At 34.1% G+C, this 19,042-nt stretch overlaps 1 protein-coding gene across 5 annotated transcripts in view; it reads right to left on the bottom strand.

Moving 5' to 3' along the window:
- Positions 1-12,563: 12,563 nt before the first annotated feature.
- Positions 12,564-19,042, bottom strand: part of EPHA7 (EPH receptor A7) — a 178,861-nt gene continuing 172,382 nt past the window's right edge. For all 5 annotated transcript variants that reach the window (XM_005552330.4, XM_005552331.4, XM_005552332.4 and 2 more), the window contains exons 16-17: positions 17,851-18,006; positions 12,564-16,089 (exon numbers count right to left, since the gene is read on the bottom strand). In XM_005552330.4, coding sequence (XP_005552387.1) covers positions 15,975-16,089; positions 17,851-18,006 — 271 coding nt within the window. In that variant the 3' untranslated portion in view covers positions 12,564-15,974. The remainder of the gene's footprint in view (positions 16,090-17,850; positions 18,007-19,042) is intronic.

The raw sequence follows: 19,042 nt of genomic DNA, 5'->3' as shown, positions 1-19,042 counted from the left end.
GAAAAAAAAGTCTTAGCCTTTAGTATTATTCTACACAGCATAAAGTGAACCACATGAATCTTTTACAAACCCTAAGAATATATTTAGGTTACCCAAAAACAATTTTATGTCAATGATAAACATATCTCTGTTGATGCAGAGGGATGATCTCAACTTCCCATTTCTTGACTAAGGAAGAATAACATAATTAAGATGAACAGTCTTTCTCAAACATTTCCTCATTGTAGACATATCTAAAGTTTTATAAAAAATATGAGACCGAGGCAACTACTTCATTTTTCCTGAGATTATGAGGAGTGGGAGTAGAAGAGAGATTTGCAAGGAATTATCATTTATAAAATTTTCTTTAAGTGAGAAAAGAGCTGGAAGAGTGTTATTTAGTTCTGTCTTAAAGCCTGTAAACTAGTCCAAACCAATAGCTTCCAAACTTTGCAACACAATAAAATCACCTGAATTTTAAAAAATCCTAATGTGCAGGTTGTACCACAGACCACTTGTAACAAAATGATCAATGTTGTAGCAAGACATGTATATTTCTTGAAGACCCTTATTTGATTCTAATGTGCCTCAAATTTGGGACTCATCAGCATAAGTGTTAGTTTGCGGATTTGAGTTCTAGACTCAGCTCTCTCTTCTTGTTTACAATATCAATTCACAAACTAAATATTTTTATACTAAAGAAAACATTTAGGTGAAATCATTTGAGGTTGACTGTTTTCAATGATATCTAGCTTTTGAAGAAGTAATAACAAAGGAAAGTTGGAAATAATAATAATAATTAAAAGGATACTAGTATTTGGCAAGATTTCAAACTTTGCGAACAACGTGATCAGGGCTAATACAGAGGGTGGGGAGTGCTAGTATTTATAGCACAGGCAAGATAATTAGAATGAGTAGGTTTAGATTACTCCTAGGAAAAGTAGGCTGTACATTGATAGTCATATAAAATATTTAGTTTATACTTTATTAAGAAATGGAAACATTGTTTTGAAACCTAAAAATGAAAACTATTCTACTTAGAATTCTTTGAAGTAAAATTATTTCTTGTTTTAACTTCCAAGGTCTCTCAAGGTTTTTGACAAACGATTTCCAATCTGCTGATGGTGTGAGAAAGTGCTAGTTCTCATAGGAACTTTGACCAATTGTGCTTCTATTTATTTGTATAGACCGATCAGAAATTTGCAAATGATTCTTCATAGTGCCATCAAAATTTTGTGAGGTAAAGATGGAAATTGTACCTCTCTCGAGATGATCTTAGGTTATTTAATACTAAGTTATTTGCTATGTCATTATGTTTGTTTATTTAAAGGCCAATTTTTCTTTCTTTTTTTCTGTAAGATCCCTATAAGTTAATTAGTGGGGACTTTATCTGAGAAATAGGTAAGACACTAAAAGTTTTAAAAAAACCATTATTTTAAGCAAGCCTCACCTACTGCCCTCCAAGAGAAAGAAAGAAATTAGAAAATACACAGCAGTAAAGTCTTGAAAAATCACTGAAAATACTTCTGAATATGGTGAAAGTCATAATTGGAATTGGAATTTTACAATATAGAAGTCATGAAAACACTTAGTTTCAAATCCCTCAATAAAACAGAGAAGTCCAGCTAACAGAAGTTGAAGGACAACTTTTAAGCTTTCACAGTATTTCAAATGTGGATTTTTGCCTGGTGCGTTAACTCGTCTAGGATCGTAAGTTCAATGACTGACTGTTATCTATTTGATAACTAGAGGTTTACAGGCTCATATTTTAAAACATTCACATAAAGAGGGGGGTATATATACTTTCTTGACTTGCTTTTCATTGCTTAAGCTTTTTGCCTACTTATTCAAATAGTTATCTTTTATATGCTGAACTATGCATGAAGGCAAGATACTATTTTTCCTACCAGTGACACAATATGGAATGCATATGAAGATAAAGTAGAGGAAGATTGTGCTTTTCTATAATTTTCATGATTCTCTCTATAGCTATTTAGAAAACAGGAAAGAAATGGGCTTTGTAAACCTGTGCAGTTTTAGACAGGCAGACTCTTGGTATGCTTTCTTAAAAACTAGTTCTTCATTGGTTATGATAGTGAAGGGAAAGGGCATTTGGGCAAAAGGATGAATTAGGTTGTAAAAATAGTGACTAGATATCGCTCTTTCTTTGGCTTGTATTTCTTCATTATTAAATTACACCGAGTTTGAGACACAAACTATTGTATCATTCACACTATCTGAGATATTGAACTACATTATGATTACAAATGCCAGGGCATCATATATGTTCACACATCCCATTTAATGAACTTATATGCTGTAGATGTGTGTTGTGGGGGTGCATTACATCAACTCTTAGCTCATTTTTTATTATTCTACTAATTTTACCCCTGCTTCAACAACTAAATGGCTTATCTCTTTTTCTGTTTTTTTTACTTTTTTTCTACTTAGATTTGGTATATTTGTAATGTTAACTAAGTTTTAGAATAACTTACTGTTAATTCTGAGTGATGATAATTTTAAAAATTGAATCTTAAAAAATTTGACATTCAAATCATATTCTGGGCTTGGAGGTCATTGGTGGAAACAGAAGGCTTTGTTTCTTAGATGTGTTAATAATAAAGGACAGTGGCTGCATCATGCCCTGGCTGCTCCTTACTAATGAGGCAATTTGGGGTGGGTATAGACTGAAAAAAATTTCAGCTTCCTTGGGCAGAAGAGACTAGCTGGGGTTTCCATGTACAGTGTGAAGATACAGTCACTACTACTCTTGTCTTTGTTGCGAGGATTTCTGTCCTTGGAAACAGATCCTGGTAGACCAAGGAAAAGGCGTGCTTTATACCTCCGTGTGTCCTGTCAATCCCTTGGTTTGGTCAAGGAGAGGGAAGTCAACATTTTGTTACACTAGTAGAGAGAGTGCTGTATCTATTTTTTTCTTCTTAAAGCAGCAGTTTGAAGAGGTACTTTAGCCCAATTTGGCTGGTGATGATACAGATTCAAAATGTTAGAGAGGTAGCCTCAAAGTCACATTTATTGAATGGTCAAGTTTTCACTTAAGAAAAATGTGTCTTACTCTAATAAATGTGCAGTCGTGCAGGGGGAGATTTAAGAAATCCATAGTTCACATCTGTGTACTAAGATAACACATAAGCAGGCTTTCTTCCCTTTTCTTAGAATCCATGCTTTGCTCTGGAAATCTGCATATTCAGGTATATAGCCTTCTTCTTTCAAAAGTTCTCTAAAAGCTATTTTCTGGGTTCCCTACCTTTTCTGTCATTTATTCCTCCATAATCACAGGACTCTGAGGCCTAGTAAAATGCTTGACATTTAAGTTGCTCTCAGTGATTCTATTTGAATGTTTATAATGAAACATGTCCTTAGATAGGCTGTTGCCCTCTTAACTTACAAATACTGAGGAATCTTTAGTCACAGAGCTTAATGATTAAAATAATTATAGTCAGGCACTCTTCTAAGAGCTTTACATATGTTAATTAGTTTATTTCTATCAGCAACCTTATGAAATGGGTACTATTTACCATTCTCATTTTACAAAGGAGAAAAGGAGGCAAAAATGTGATTAACTAGTCTAAGGTCACACCACCAGTAATTGGTGAACTGGGATTTGAAAGCAGAAACAAAAGAGTTTCACATCTTCTTTGCAGACAAACACTACTAACCTTTTCCTCTAGCCAAGCTCAGGTATCTGTGAATGTCTAGCTTGCTCAAACTGTCACCATCTGACTGAGAACAGAAGAGACTTAAGTGTCCTATCTTGGAATCCCACGAAGGTAACAATTTTACACATCTACTTTTGCAATTAAAACAAGGACTAACACATCTACAATTTTAGACATCTAATTTTGAAATGAAAACAAAGACTACTCTCACTTTTGTCAACAGATTTTGTATATTTAAATTGAGAAAAGATTCTGATAACTTGATAAATAAAGATAAGCGGTTTAAGAACCAGAATTGCAAGCTCTTTAGGAAACAGCAAAATGCAAATCAAGACACAATATGCCATGTATTATCAGAAATTATATGGATCTACACGTAATAGAAGTTATAACTTTATTGTCAAAGATGGAGGAACTACCAAGCAAGTCAAAGAGTTTAATAACTCTGAAATGTATTTCTTTAATGTCAATAGTTTTTATGTGCTTATTTATTCAGTTGCAATAGTTTTGAAATGGTTAGTTTCAAAGCACTGATATTTATGTATATGCATACACTTTCCTATTTGTCTGAAATACATTAAAATTAAAAAGTCTATTTTCTTTTAAATGCACTGAGCCTCTTGAAAATCCAGAGTAACAAAAAAAAAGTCTCAAAAATGTCAGTCACCTAACCTGATTCAAATAATCTGAGACCTGGAGAGAAGAGTCAGAACAGAACTGCCATGGTTGAATCTGATGTGATTATTTACATCCAAGTTAGAAATCTCTAAAATTATACGGAGTCTAAAAACAATATTGACCAAACCTCAGGCATGTTGCTTCAACTCTAGTTGTTCTGCTCTAGTCCTATGGCTGATATTTCAAGATGAGCAAACCATTGATAATAGCATTACCTAACATGTCTGTGCAGTGCTAAACCAAACAAGCATAATTAGATATGCATATAAACAAAATTAAAATAGAGGAATCAAAATTTACTATACCCTGGAGCATTAGTGAATAAGCAAACATCATTTATTCATGCAAAAATACAGTTGTTATATCCAGGCAGCTTACACAAGTACTGAGTAACACCCACCTCCTGTAACCTAGGGACCAGCACACGGAATTCATCATGATCAAGAAAGTCCAGGTAGGCGGTAAGGGTAGATAAATGGTATGAAGTTTGGAGGATAGAGAACATGACTCTAGTGTTTATGGGATTAAGAGACCTTGCAGATTACATATTTCAAGATCTCTAGAAGATTTAGAAGCTACAAAAAAAATAAAAATAATAAAAAAAAAAAACCTTGAACGCGGAGCCTGTGCTTGAATGGAAGCCGTTGAAGGAAAAGCAAAACAATGGCTAGAGGGAAATTCTTGGACTACATAATATCCAAGTCATGAAGGTTGAGAAGCCACAAGTAAGTTAGAAAATGCCATCCTAGATACCAGGAAAATATACCAAAATCATTACAAATAAGAAAGCATCAATATATTTTCTTACACACATATAGTGGGATTTATCAGGCTAAACTGAAACATTTAAGAAGGGATTTGGCAAAGATACCTTTTTTCCAAAGAGATAAAATCATCATAATGTTATTTTTAATTTGCTTTATATTATTTTAAGTGCTATTGTCTGATTTCATGTAGTTTTCTTAAAGTCATTGGAGAAAAATAAGTCAAGACAGATATCTCCAATCTGATGGATAAAGAAACTGAGTTTTATAGTTAAATGGTTCCCCCCAATGTCAAGGAATCAGTAAATGGTTTGAGCCAGGACTAACACATCTACTATTGAAGTCTTCTAATTTTGAAACCTTTTAACTTTTTTTTTTTTCTGTCTTGACTGGATTTAGGCTAATTGTGAAGATTCTTCTTTCATATCAAATTTATATGAATTTATGCATGATGATAGTATAACTAATAGTCAAAACTGAGACAGTATTATATAAGTGAAAGATTCTATTTCAGTTGCACTTGAAATGTATTATATGTTTTAGCCTCAAAGGCAGCTACAGAATTGTTTATTCAGTCAAAATCATTGATTATGTATCTACCATGAGTAAGGCAGTGTTTATTCAGCCTATATACTGTGCTGAGTAAGCATACAAACCTGAATATTCATTATAATAACTCCATGGCCATAACTCATGCAGAAAGACACTCTGCAATAATATAATGGAAAGTTAACTCTATAAAAAGAAGCAAGTAGGAAACATGAAGATCTATTTACTCCTAAATGGTACTAAAATTATGTCAATAAATGCAAGTACTAGGAACAGATTTTGGTTCTTATCATTAGCACATTGAATGTATGAAGACAGTAGATGCACACCTCTTTGGCCATCTTTCCAAATACATGGCAGATAGGAGTGTCTGCTGCTGCTTTGGGAGCAGAAAATCAGGGTAGACTGAGAATTATAGCAGCACATGTTGAGCTTATTTAACTCAGCATACATAAGTGAATAAATGATAAAGCACAGAGGTGTGCATTTTAAGAATATTAAACTCAAGAGAATGAGCTAAACAGTGAGTATGACAGTGAGTATGACATTGCATTGTGTTAAGGCCATATAGACATTTTGCCAAATGAGAGAATTGGCTACAAGGCTGGGAAAATACATAAAACATTTAGCTTTATTATTAGAAAATGATAGGGAGAAGAAATATATAGATGTTATAGCAGTGGCCATATTCTCTTAGTATTGGTATTTTGGAATGATGATGTCAAGTGAAGATGAGGAATAAGTGAAAAATGGCACAGTGCAGCATCTGGAAATCTTTTGTATCATTGAAAAGAGACACTTCAGGAGGACAAGAGTGACTAAAAGTCTCAGTTCTAGAGAATAGTCTTCTTGTACTAGGTTTGGATCTATTGCTAGAGTATCAGAGAGTCACTGGCTTGGAGCATCATGTGACTTTCAATCATTCAATGCATATCTGTTAGGAATCAATAAGGTGCTAGTCACTGTTCCAGACTTTAGAATACAAATGTGAGTTGAACAAAAATGCTACTCCATATCTGTGAGGCAACATAATTGACAGAGAAAAAAATGTAAAATATTATATAATTTGGTAATGGAAAATTAGGGGTTTTCTAACTTTTTGACAAGATGGCAGAACAAAGTCATGCAGAAATCTCCCCAACACTGCTTCAACAATAGCAATGAAAGATAAAATTAAAATACATATTCAGAAGAAAGAAAATATAAATTAGCATGCAATAGTTACAACTTTCTATTACACCTAAAGTGTAATGTTTATTAACAAAACAATGTTTTGTTTTATACCTTCCAGAAGCACATTCGAGTCATTGAAGGAGATATGAGAAAGTGAAGAAAAATAACATGGTGAAATCAACTATAAATTGAGTAGGAATTGTGTGTTTTTCCTCAAATTAAAAATTTTTTTTTTTGTTCAGTAGAATGTTCCAAATATAAGAATTGTTTTAGTGATAATTACATATTCTTGCATTAGGGGATAGGAATAGAAACCATCCTAGCTGTTAATTCTGTGTTGGAAACTGTGTTGGACTCCGTATATACTAAAAAGAGTAAAATACATTTGCTTATCCCCTTTAGATAACTCATAATTACAAGGAAATGTAAAAGATCTATGCTGCAGGAGACACCAGTAGTTCAGTCCAGCAGAGTCATGGGTAAGAGAGGAGAATGGTTGAAGATCATGCATGGGCAGGGTCCCAATTCCTGATGCTATATTACGTAATTGGGCGTGACTCTTTGATTTGTGAGGGGCCATCAAAGTCTTTTAAACTAGGCAATAGCATGGTAAGTGTTAGAGAATTTACTCAGAGGGTCATAAGTAAAAAGGATTAGATAGAGGTAGAGAAACAGGTTTGGAAAATGTGATATTAATCTAGGTGAGAGATAACGAAAACTTAATTTAGGTCAGTGACTGTGGAATGGTGATAGATTCGAGGGATACTGAAGAGCCAAAATCAGCTGGATGTGGGGAACAATTGTTTATGGCCAGATGAATGAAGTTTGACTCTCTGTGTACTGATTTGAGAGATGAGATTAATGATGATTAAAAGACAAAACAAAACAAAACAAAACTGAGTAAAAGATAAGGAAGAGTTTGGAACAAAAACATAATTTAAATTCTAAAATTCATTTGTGAATTAGTTGTTCAGAATTCACAGCAATGAATTTACAAATGTTTGCTAAAGAGATAGAAATGCAGACAAAATATTACCCAAAGCAATAATAAGACTTAACATGTACTTCCTCGCTCTATATTATTATAAATACTTTCTGAATATCAATTAACAAATTTAACAACTCTTAAAGTAAGTAGTATTTTTGACCATTTTACAGACAAGAGGAAGGATATGGAGAAATGAAGTTATTTTCCCTGTGTTACAAATGTAATAATAAGGATAAATCCCACACAGTCTGGCTTCAAACCTTCTGCAGTTACCCCACCACCCCATGCTAACTTTTTCATGATATAAATGCTAAGCAGACTTATAGGCTGACCAACAACATTCTATTTCATTATATTTTTTCTTAACTATAGAATTACTAATATCTTGAGTTTGGGAGATAGAATGAGGTAAAATGAGGGCTTTTTTTTTTTTTTTTTTTTCCATTATGAAAGAAGAAAAAAATATTCGTCTTCATCTTGTCTAAATTTTAAAGTGGTCAAAATAACATTTCACATATTTTGCATATTACTGTTTCTTCAGAAACATTCTTACCATGTGTCTCCCTCATCAAATGAGATATTGGTAAATAATCCTTCCTTGTTTCTCTCATCAAGTCCAGTTTCCTCCACTTGATTTCAAATTATTTGATCTGGCCTTGCTATTTGCAGCCGTTGATGCCGCCTATTCTTTTTCAATATCTGGAAGATGCTGCTATTTGGTACACCCTGGTCTTGTTTACTAATCAGCTCATTCCACCCTCCTTTCTCTCGCAGGTTCACACCTCTGTTCCTCCTCTCAGTCCCTCGGGGCGTTCCCGCTTCCCCAGTCCATCACAGAAGCATCCATCCATGCTCTGAAATTAGTTTTCTCCCTCAACACCCATTTTCCCACCACCTTTCCTGCACTTTGTGCATCCTTCAGAGCACCTAATTCTCGCTACCTTTTAAGAAGAAAACAATTTGAATTAATTTACACTTCAAGGATTCTAAAATATTTATACAGTGTCTACTGAGTGCCAGAAACTGCTAAGTCCCTAAGGACATAAAACAAAGATTTCCAGTTGGCTTCTGCCCTCCAAGAGCACTTGATCTAGTTGGAGAGACGCACACAAATAATCTGACAGAACAAGGTAGGATAATAGTAGCACCAGCAGTGTAAGCAAAGCGCCGAAGAGAATTAATTCTGGGTCCCTAGCGTCAGTGAAGACTTGCAGGAAATAACTTCTGAGTTATATCTTGGAGAGGGGGATTTCTCCCATTTAGAAATGTGGGAGGGAGGCCTGGCACGGTGGCTCATGCCTGTAATCCCAGCACTTTGGGAGACGGAGGCGGGTGGATCACCTGAGGTCAGGAGTTCGAGAGCAGCCTGGCCAACATGGTGAAACCTTGTCTCTACTAAAAATACAAAAATTAGCTGGGCGTGGTAGCACATGCCTGTAATCCCAGCTACTCAGGAGGTTGAGGCAATAGAATTGCTTGAGTGAAGGAGGCGGAAGTTGCAGTGAGCCGAGATGGCACCACTGTACTCCAGCCTGGGCGAAAGAGTGAGATTCTTTCTAAGAAAACAAAACAAAACAAACAGTTAAAAGAAAGAAAAAGAAACGTGGGAGGGAATGTGAAGCTGGACAGCAAAAGAATGGGAGCATGGACGTACAGCCTGTTTCCAATTTAGAATAGTTTCACTTATGATTTGTGGAGTTGACAATGGTGTGAAAGCCATTTGCATTCAGTGGAGGCCATAACCTCATCCTAAATTCTAAGGAGTTCCTCCACTTAGGATGAGACTATGTCCTGATAACCCATACTGAAGTGGAAAAACTAAGTTGCGGACCCTCTGCTGTGTTGCTGGCATCAAATGCACTTTCCACTTAGAATATTTTCAACTTACAATAGGCTTATGGGGACGTAACCCTATCATAAGTCAAGGAGTATATAATCTATTGATCTGATCCAGAAACAGTCGGTAGTTAACTTAATCTGTATTTCAGACACCATTGCCTTAAACTTCATTTCCACCATATCTTTTTTTTCTGGCCAAAATTGCCAATAGCTTGGTGGTGCCTCTCCTGTTAAATTCAATTTCTCCTACTTGACTTTCAAGATTTTATGTAATTCATCTCTGCCTTTTCTATACAAATTTCTATACAATATTACTTAGTCCTCTTCAAAATATGAAGGATTGTATTTAATGTTTGCGGGTCTTGCTTTGTAAGCAGAGCAGAAGGGATTTAATTGCACCTTGTTCTGCTGGCTCCACAACAAACCTAACCGAACAGGGACTCCTTTATTATGAGAGGAGCCATCACAATAATAGCAGTAACTCAAGCATTAACCCACATTCATTTCTCAGGTAAAACTAAGCGTGACTGTTTGCAGTGTCAGGTTCCTGTAGTTCCTGTTAAGTTGGGTCCTGGTGAATTTGTGTGGAGCTCAGTGTGTAACTGGTTAGGATCTAAGTGAAAACAAAGAATTATAATGCAGATCTCCAGCCCAGTAGATCCCTGAAAACACTCCTGCAAATGTCAGGAATGAAGAAAGGCATGGGTGTCTGTCATCTGGAAGGAATACATTTTAGTCTCATATTCTGTCTGTTTTTTTAATGTAAACAGTGCATATTTCTAGCAAGTTGACAGAAGAATATCAAGTTAAACTCAGAAATTTCTGTTGTAATTTGCTGCGGAGTCTGTGCTATCAGTGTAATAAGCATCTGCAAATTCATGTTACATTTTAAAGGTATTCTTAAATTGTTTGCTTCATTTCTATGAACTGATGTTTTAAAAATCCTATGATTTATTTCAACATGCTCTGCATATGCAGTTTAACATTTTCTATTTGTTTTCGTATTGTTTGTTGTCTAGTCATTCATTTTATTTAGTTTTAGTTATGTGAAATGGTGAGACTTGAACAGTGTTTGTCCTTTGCTAACCTAAAACCATTCTACTTAAAACAAATTTGCTCATTTTTTTTTCCTCTGAGCATCTTCAAGTAAGATCTATGATTAACCAGACATTGAAAAACATATTGTACCTTCTTTAGTTACATATAAAATCTACAAATATATCTAATTTAAATTTCAAGAGGAAGATAAAAATAATGTTCAGCAGTAGATAACTAGGACATTTAAAATAATGAAATACAAGGTGCAGGTTATATCCGATGGAGCTTTATTTGCCATTAATGGAGGTTTAGAATAGACAACACCTCACTTGTTTTTGGTGCCAAATTATCAAATTTATAAATTCCTACTACTGTTCCATATCTACAACACAGTTGGCTAGTGCATCACTACTTACTAAACTTTGTGCAATAGGTCCAATTAAATTGGATCAATTAATTACATTTATTTTAACCTCAAGGTCAGTCAGAAGAGGTCTTTTATTGTTTTAATTACAGATTTAATTATATTCCATCATTGAACTTGAAAAAAAAAAATCCACCTCCTTACAGCACTTAACTCTAATGAGGTTCTCAGAAGCATTCCTATTGAAATATTTTATTTTTCTGCCCATATTCTTTGAGCTATGCTGAGATGCACTACACAGAAGAGTAAGAACAGCTGGTAGGATTGTGTGGGATACTGCAGGGACACCAACACAAGGCCAAGAGGATGCTGCTCCACAGATTGAAAAGTTGCCAGTCACCATGTTTTCTTTATCATTTTACTATCTGTAGTTACAGTTTTTGCATTTAAGATGTAGGTAATCTCTTTGATTTGTGTGTTTCTTTCAGTAGCTTTCTTTAAAATTGACATTGACTTTTCATTGCAGCTAACAATATACAACAAAGGGTAAAAGTAGGAGATAAGTGCTTCAACAAAAACCTTGTTACTGATGATTACCATTAATGTTTAAATATAACTTTTATTTAGTTATAGAACTTTCGTATTTTAAGAATGGCTTTTGATAGTGTATTTTTGTACCAGTTATAAACCTAATATTTTAGAGATAATTTTATAATTTCTGGAATCTTCCTCAGTGTTCCAGGATATATAATTATCACTGTATAAACTTAAGAAGAATGTTGGCGTATGTCTTGCATCTTTGAGCAGCATTTTGTTAATATGCATATGAGAATTGGGCAGGGACAGGCCAGGATTTCAAGATTATCTTTGAATTTCAGTTCAGTGTAGCATGAGCCTCAGCACTGCAAGTATGACAGCTAGCAATAGCACCTCATCTGACATTTGCCTATTATTCTCATTTTTGGGGAATTTAAGAGGGTGGTGTTTTAAAATAGGGAGTGCTTGGTTTTCATTTCAGGTGCAAGTTCCAACGATCACTGAGTCACTTTCTATGTTAAACAACTCAACCATTCAACCAGATTTATCACTTTTTCCTTTTGTTTTGGATTTAACGTTAGAATTATCTAGTAACCTGAATGCAAAAAACAAAAAAAAAATCTAACTTAATCTATCAAATGTTTAAAATACATGTGAACGTCCAATGACAAAATATTTCCTTTCTCATGCAAATATTATTGTTGTATCATGCAGTAGTTTCAGAAGGAGCAAGAAAGATTGTAGCTATTTGGCAGTATGGCTCTTTGAAGACATGATCTTGTTATTCTGTAATAATTAGAGTGGAATTGTTAGTGTGCAAGAGATTAAAAGGAAACAATGAATATTCATTTTTCTTCATATTCTGATTGGTCCACTCAACTATTTCAATAAAACTTTATCTCTTCTTGTAATATTACATAGGAAAATAAAGAACATGTAAGGGACATAAAGGAATCCACCAATGATTGGAGACAGGATTTTCTTTACATTGTCTAATAGACTTGTTTATTATTTTAAGCTGGTAAAAAGAGACTTATGATTCGTGTTGAAGAAAGAGTTATTTGTGCTTGATACATTGAAGACACTGTTCAAAAGCAGTTTGTCCTTATAAAAGGATGACCCCTGTAGTATTTCTTAGGCAAGGAGGGACAAATTCAACCAACAAAAATCACATCTCGCCCCGAGTTCCCCATGATTTCTCCACATAGAGCAAAAAAATACACATCAGTAATTTATTTGAACATGCACATCAGTGAGTAGCATAGTTCTAGGCTACTCAAGAAACAAAAGGGAGAATATCAGCATTACCTAAATAAAAAAGAGAGGTGAATTACACCACTTTAATTGTCTTAAAAACACGGATAAGAAGAGCAATTAAAATATAGTCCTAAACAGTACTAGCTAATGTAGATTACATAAGTATACAATATGATTCAACTAATAGTGCTCTGACAAGCATAAACCACCAGTTCTAGTAAACAAGGCCCACATCAATTGCTGAGAAAATGTTAGATTCAGATGTAGAACAAGTTACTTTTATTTCGGTACTGAATGCAAAACACAGGTCAAGTGTGAGGACAGCGTTCTAAAAAAGGTGGCTCTGTTAAAGCAAGGAGGCCATTTCCTTTTGCATTTTTATAATGCTGGAATTCTATTTTTGACGTTCACTTTCCTACTTTTCCTCCCCTGAGCACTAATTTATTAAAAAAAAAAAAAAAGATTTCAAGGTGCAAGTTGTACATTCTTATCGTTATACTATCTCATCTCTTTCTGGAAGAGAGTATTACAATCAGCATTACAATGTTCTTTTTCTCTTAATATTTGTTTCACATACATGTATTTCAAAATCATAATGTTGATTAGGAAAAGAAACTTACAAACGAGATAGTGATGTAATCATACACTTCCTATTGTGCTGTGTGTCTTTCCCATCCCTTCTCCCCTTTCCCTGTAAAGAGCTGTAAAAAATTTAAGGCAGATGAGGTATATTGCTGAAGGAAAAAGTTATTTTTGATAAAAACTCAAAAAAACTTTTATTCTGCCCTTCTACTCAAGAAAGACTACTCAACTATAAATCTAGTGCTAGAAAAAAGCAGGAAAGACACCGTTTGCGTGTACCATACTATGTCTTCTATTTCTAGAATGGCTTTTTGTTAATTTAATTTTAATAGAAAAAATAAGCACCTTAAGCTATGAACAAGAAAAGAACTTCATTATTAGTGAGTCTAGAATCCAAAAGGAATTAAGAACACTCACTCAAACTCTTTCACTCATTCTCACAAAGGCCAATGCTACTGATTAGAATTGTAAAGTGCTGTACTTAGTATAAACACTTGTATACACTGCAGACACTGAAAAATAACCCTCAAGCACATTGTGTTATAGTTCCAAAAATATATTTACAGTCTATTACAAAGATTACAAATGGAAGTGTCTAGGTGACTGTATTATGCTAATTAAAATTATTTTTACAGATTAATTTTCCTTAGGGACAAAAAACATTTTAGTGAAATTAAAATGATTTTTCTAGTCAATCAAAAAATAAATTAAAATATCAAATAACACTGTACAGTGATTTAAAACAAAAAAAAATAGGGTGGGGAGGGGTTTGGGAAGCAATCCATTTGAGTTTTTCTATAGCCATCTTTGGTCCTAAATGTGGGAAAACACATTATGTAGCACTGAAAATACCTGTTCTTTTGTGATGCTCTGCAAGTAAAATAGAAAAATATAGTGCATTTTCAATGTATTCAGAGCCCACTACAGAGAAATGTGTGTACAAAACAAGACAGTATAAATAAAATTTACAAGTTTTACAAAGGAACATTTACAGATTTTGTTTCTGTTATTTGTTTGTTTGTTTGTGGATGCCCACATTATCAAACAAGACCAATTATGACCGATCCCTGGGATCTTTCTCTATTAAAATCATTATAAACAGCCCAATTATCTTTGGAAGTACAACAGTTCAATTCTGGGGTAGTTCATGATTTTCATAAGTTTTGAAAGCATTACTCACAATATGTATACATTCCTGTAATATCTATAAAGACACATTTAATTATTGCTTATGAAATTCTAACACAGTAATCAAATAATATGGTTTAATAAATAAAGCTTTAAAAACAAGCCAGATCCTTCACCTCTTCCTTCTAGGGTAAGGAGTCCTTTCATTTAACAAGTTTCTTGCATCAGTGTTCACAAACAAAAGACTTTTTGTTTTGTTTTGTTTTGAACTGCAATGGTGATATTCTGCGCAGCACATTTGTGTTTAAATGGTGAAAATTGTGAACTGCCCCTTTATCATGCTTCAGAGTTATAATATAAAACAATTATTTCCTTTCATGTTTGGACTGCATTCAACAGAAGAGGATATAAAATATATGTCAACTATTTATCCTAAATTTCCTAATGTCACGAGACTGAAAAAATCTTGATGTGCTCAGATTAAATTTTAGATAACACTGGATAGTTCTGCTTTCAGAGACTTGCCTTCACCAACATTCTTCAGATGAAGCGCCTCATTTTTTTAATATACTCATAAACCTAAAACTCGGGTTTATTAAATTCTTTCTAGTAAAATCACTCTATAAACAATCTGTTAAAAGTGCCTTATAGTATGTATGGATCATTATTGCTTTTTTCATTGAAAAGATAGTATGTTGTCTGATCTTTACAAAAAATTTCTTTTTAAAAAATATCAGAGCTCTTGGCAACTTGCATTTTCTTGACTACCTGCCAATTAGCAAACAATATCAAAACAGCACTGATTAAACAGAATAAAATGGCACAAAAAGGATACCAATGTTCTGACAGAGATGTATCTTCAGTCACGCTATTTCTTTTGAAATCTGAGATTCTTTCAAAGGTACCCAGTGTAGTAATGTGTTACAGATTTAACACTAAAAAGGTCCAAAGCTATAAACAACTTTCTAAAACGAAGTCCTTATGAAGAATAAACACAAATGATTTTAAAAAGGAATAGTCTGAAATCACATATTTAAGGAAAATATTTCATTGATTTTAACAATAAGATCATGATTTTATTTGACAAATATATTCTTTCTTAAATTCTTTATGTACATTTTAAAAAGTCTATAAGACAAAAAGGAGGTTAGAGAGCTCAAGGTGTTTGGATGTTTTTCAGGTAGTACTTTGTTTATTGTCACTGCTATTTTCCTGGCCACCGATGGTGGATCCTAAATTCCCTTTTTATATATTCTGGTGGCACTTAGGAGTTCAAGTCTATAGGTGCTTCTTAAATCTTCTCTTCACTGTTGGAAGGACCCAGGACATCAACTGTCTTCTAGCAGCATTCTATGCATATACTGAAGGCCAGTACTGTTCTCTTGCAGTCTGTAATCTCCCTTAAAAGGGAGAAATGCATATCACACTTGAATGCCAGTTCCATGTAAATGTAGCATTTGTGCTCTCATAGTCTGAATGCTGCTCATGATTTTCTTTTGATGGCCAACCAGTGTGATCCCTAAACTCATCACATCCCTGAAAAAGACAAATGTAGTTTTTATTAGGTACCTTACAAAGAGTAAGTGTGGCACGAAACTATCATCAACTGTTTAATTAAATATGTTATCTTACCCAAATAGATCTTATCTTAGTGTTCTTGGGTATTATGATCACACCCCTGCATCAGATCAGAATAGTAAAACCTGTATCAACATTCTCCTTTGTAAAAACCTAACTGCTCAGGCTCTCAATTTACTCTCATTTTTAAAGTGATTTGAAATTTTACGTAAGAAATTATTAAAGTCTTAAAGCTATTATTAACTTGAGGGAAGGTTAGGAAATGTTATTTGAAATGTTGTCTTCTTGAACCTAATTGGGATTTAGAAATTTCTAACTGGAAAAAGCTAGATATAGTATATGAAAATAGTTGGTGGGATCTAGAAGAAAAATTGGAAATCATCAATGACCATGTAAAATTTTATACTGGATTTAATTAACATGTGGTAATTCTGAGCATATTATTGGTTATATACTTACTCCAGTCAGTTCAATCATTTCATTACATGTCATAAAAACTATCTTTAAAAATGTACAACATCTCTGTTTAATAGCTTAAATTTGAATTAAGAATTGTATCTGTTTGTATTTTCTTGCCTTTCCTAATAGCCAGACACATTGAGCTTATGTCTTTACAAGCAGCTAAAATATTGCAAAACTATAGCACTGTAGTTTTTCATGGCAGTGACAGAGAAACATGGTTTTTCAGGGGTACAGATTGCTTTGGGGACCCAAGTGTAAAAATGCCCACATAGTGACTATAAGAACTGAACAAAATAGCATGCACACACTTAAATTCATGTACATGACATTTCCTGGCATATGCCAGAAAATAATATTTGATTGCTGGTCTTCATCTCATTGGAAAAACGATGACAGTACATAGACAGAATCCCACAAATGGAACCTTGAATATTGTTTTCCATTTTCAAACACATTGACTGAGAGGAACTATGTCACCCATGAAAATCATGCTGCAGCCAAGTCAACTGAGGTTTAGAGATTTTTAGATTGTCCAGGACCCCATAATTAGTGATGGAGCCAGACAGGAAAAGTGAGTTCTTTTAACTTCAAGTTCATAGCAATTTCAAAAGTTGTTTTATCCGGTCATTTTTTTCAGGTTAAAAAAAAGGAATCGATCAATCACACATCTTCCAAAAAGTAAGTTAAACTCTTACTTTTAAGCTATGGTTAACTGAATTAAGCTTCTTTTGATCTCTTCAGAAATAATCATATTGGACATTCTAATGCATTTCAGCATTGAGTATAAAGTTTTGAGATTATTTAAGTTCAACAAAAACATGGTGAAAGAAATCCTCCTTTGCAATGGAGAAAGTTTCCCCAGTGAATAGGAATCTAAATAATACAGAGGTTAACAACAGAGGAAGCCTCAATGGATGGTGTTTAGAAACCAGCTATGGAGTCATATTAGTTATTACTTACTAGTTAAGTTGGCTTAGGGGAAATATTTAAATTTTCTGAACTTTAGCCTTGTTGGCAATGAAATAGGTATAAAACTATAGACTTAATACAATTATTGTTGTGAAGGTTAAAAAGGTAATGTGTTTAAAGGTCTATTTAGCATAATGCCTGGTACACAGTAAGAACTTGTTAAAGAAATACTTTTTTTCCTTGATTTTGTGATTCAAATTCTTTTAACATAAAGAAGATAACCTAATGTATAAAGTGCAGATTGTACCTAATAAAACCTTAAATATAATGTTAAGAGTTTAAGCTTACTCAATAGTCATCCTGGCTACTGATTCAAGGGAATTGTAGCCAGCTGCTGTGAAGTTATCTTTATATCTTTCCATCTTAATAGCTTGTAGCCATTCTCCAACTGAACAAAAGGTAGTGAAATCGGGAGTGTTTTGATCCAGAAGAGGGCTTATTGGCCTAGATAAAAATGAAACAGAAAAGCGAATATTATCATGAACTACCAAAGAAAGAATGTCTTGACCCATATAAACTTAAGGTATAAAGAATAAAATTAGATGTTTTAACTGGTGTATATAATAAAAAAATACATCTATATGCTAATAAAAACCTAAAGCATCCAGGAGGTCAGTAACTACAAACTCCTAAATTTATATTCTATTTAGATGTGATGACCACCTGGTTTTGTCTTCCATATGTTTTTAAAAGTACAGCCAACAATATTTGGAATCAGTAAATAATTGTTCATTTGCTTTTTCCAAAAGTAATTGGGAATAAATGATGCACATATGGCTGTGTTCTAATCTGTTCAGGCCACAAATGCGGCAGAGATATTGTGCATCTCCTTTGCTGATGGCATTTTTGTGAATGCCGGGGGAGTTAAGTAAGGCACCTCCACAGGTGCCTTATATCAGTGTAAACCAGAGCATCAATCTTACCTGGCGTCTGAGGCTGAATAACTACTAATATGCATTACAATCAAGCAAGCCTAATGCAAAGGATGAATGGACTCTTTTTAATGAGTACACCTCTTTAATCATGTATTGAATTTCTCTTTTTTTTTTTTTCTTGAGACAGAGTATCGGTCTGTCGCCCAAGCTGGAGTGCAGTGGTGCGACCTCAGCTCACTGCCACGTCTGCCTCCCAGGTTCAAGCAATTCTCCTGCCTCAGCCTCCTGAGTAGCTGGGATTACAGGCGCCCGCCACCACGCCCAGCAAATTTTTGTATTTTTAGTAGAGACGGGCTTTCACTGTGTTGGCCAGGCTGGTCTCGAACTCCTGACCTCGTGATCCACCCGCCTTGGCCTCCCAAAGTGCTGGGATTACACGCGTGAGTCACCGTGCCTGGCCTGAATTTCTTTTATAAACTTTAACATCATTGAATAATTTATTAAATGACTTGAAGCAAAACAATTAAGTAGGTACTATGAATATAACAAAAAACAAGAACAACAGTAATAAAAACCCATGTAATAATAAAAGTATTGGTCTGAAA

The sequence above is a fragment of the Macaca fascicularis genome, chromosome 4 (assembly GCF_037993035.2).
Source record: "Macaca fascicularis isolate 582-1 chromosome 4, T2T-MFA8v1.1".
In the NCBI taxonomy this organism is placed as follows: domain Eukaryota; kingdom Metazoa; phylum Chordata; class Mammalia; order Primates; family Cercopithecidae; genus Macaca; species Macaca fascicularis.
This window is presented reverse-complemented; position numbering and strand designations above follow the sequence as displayed.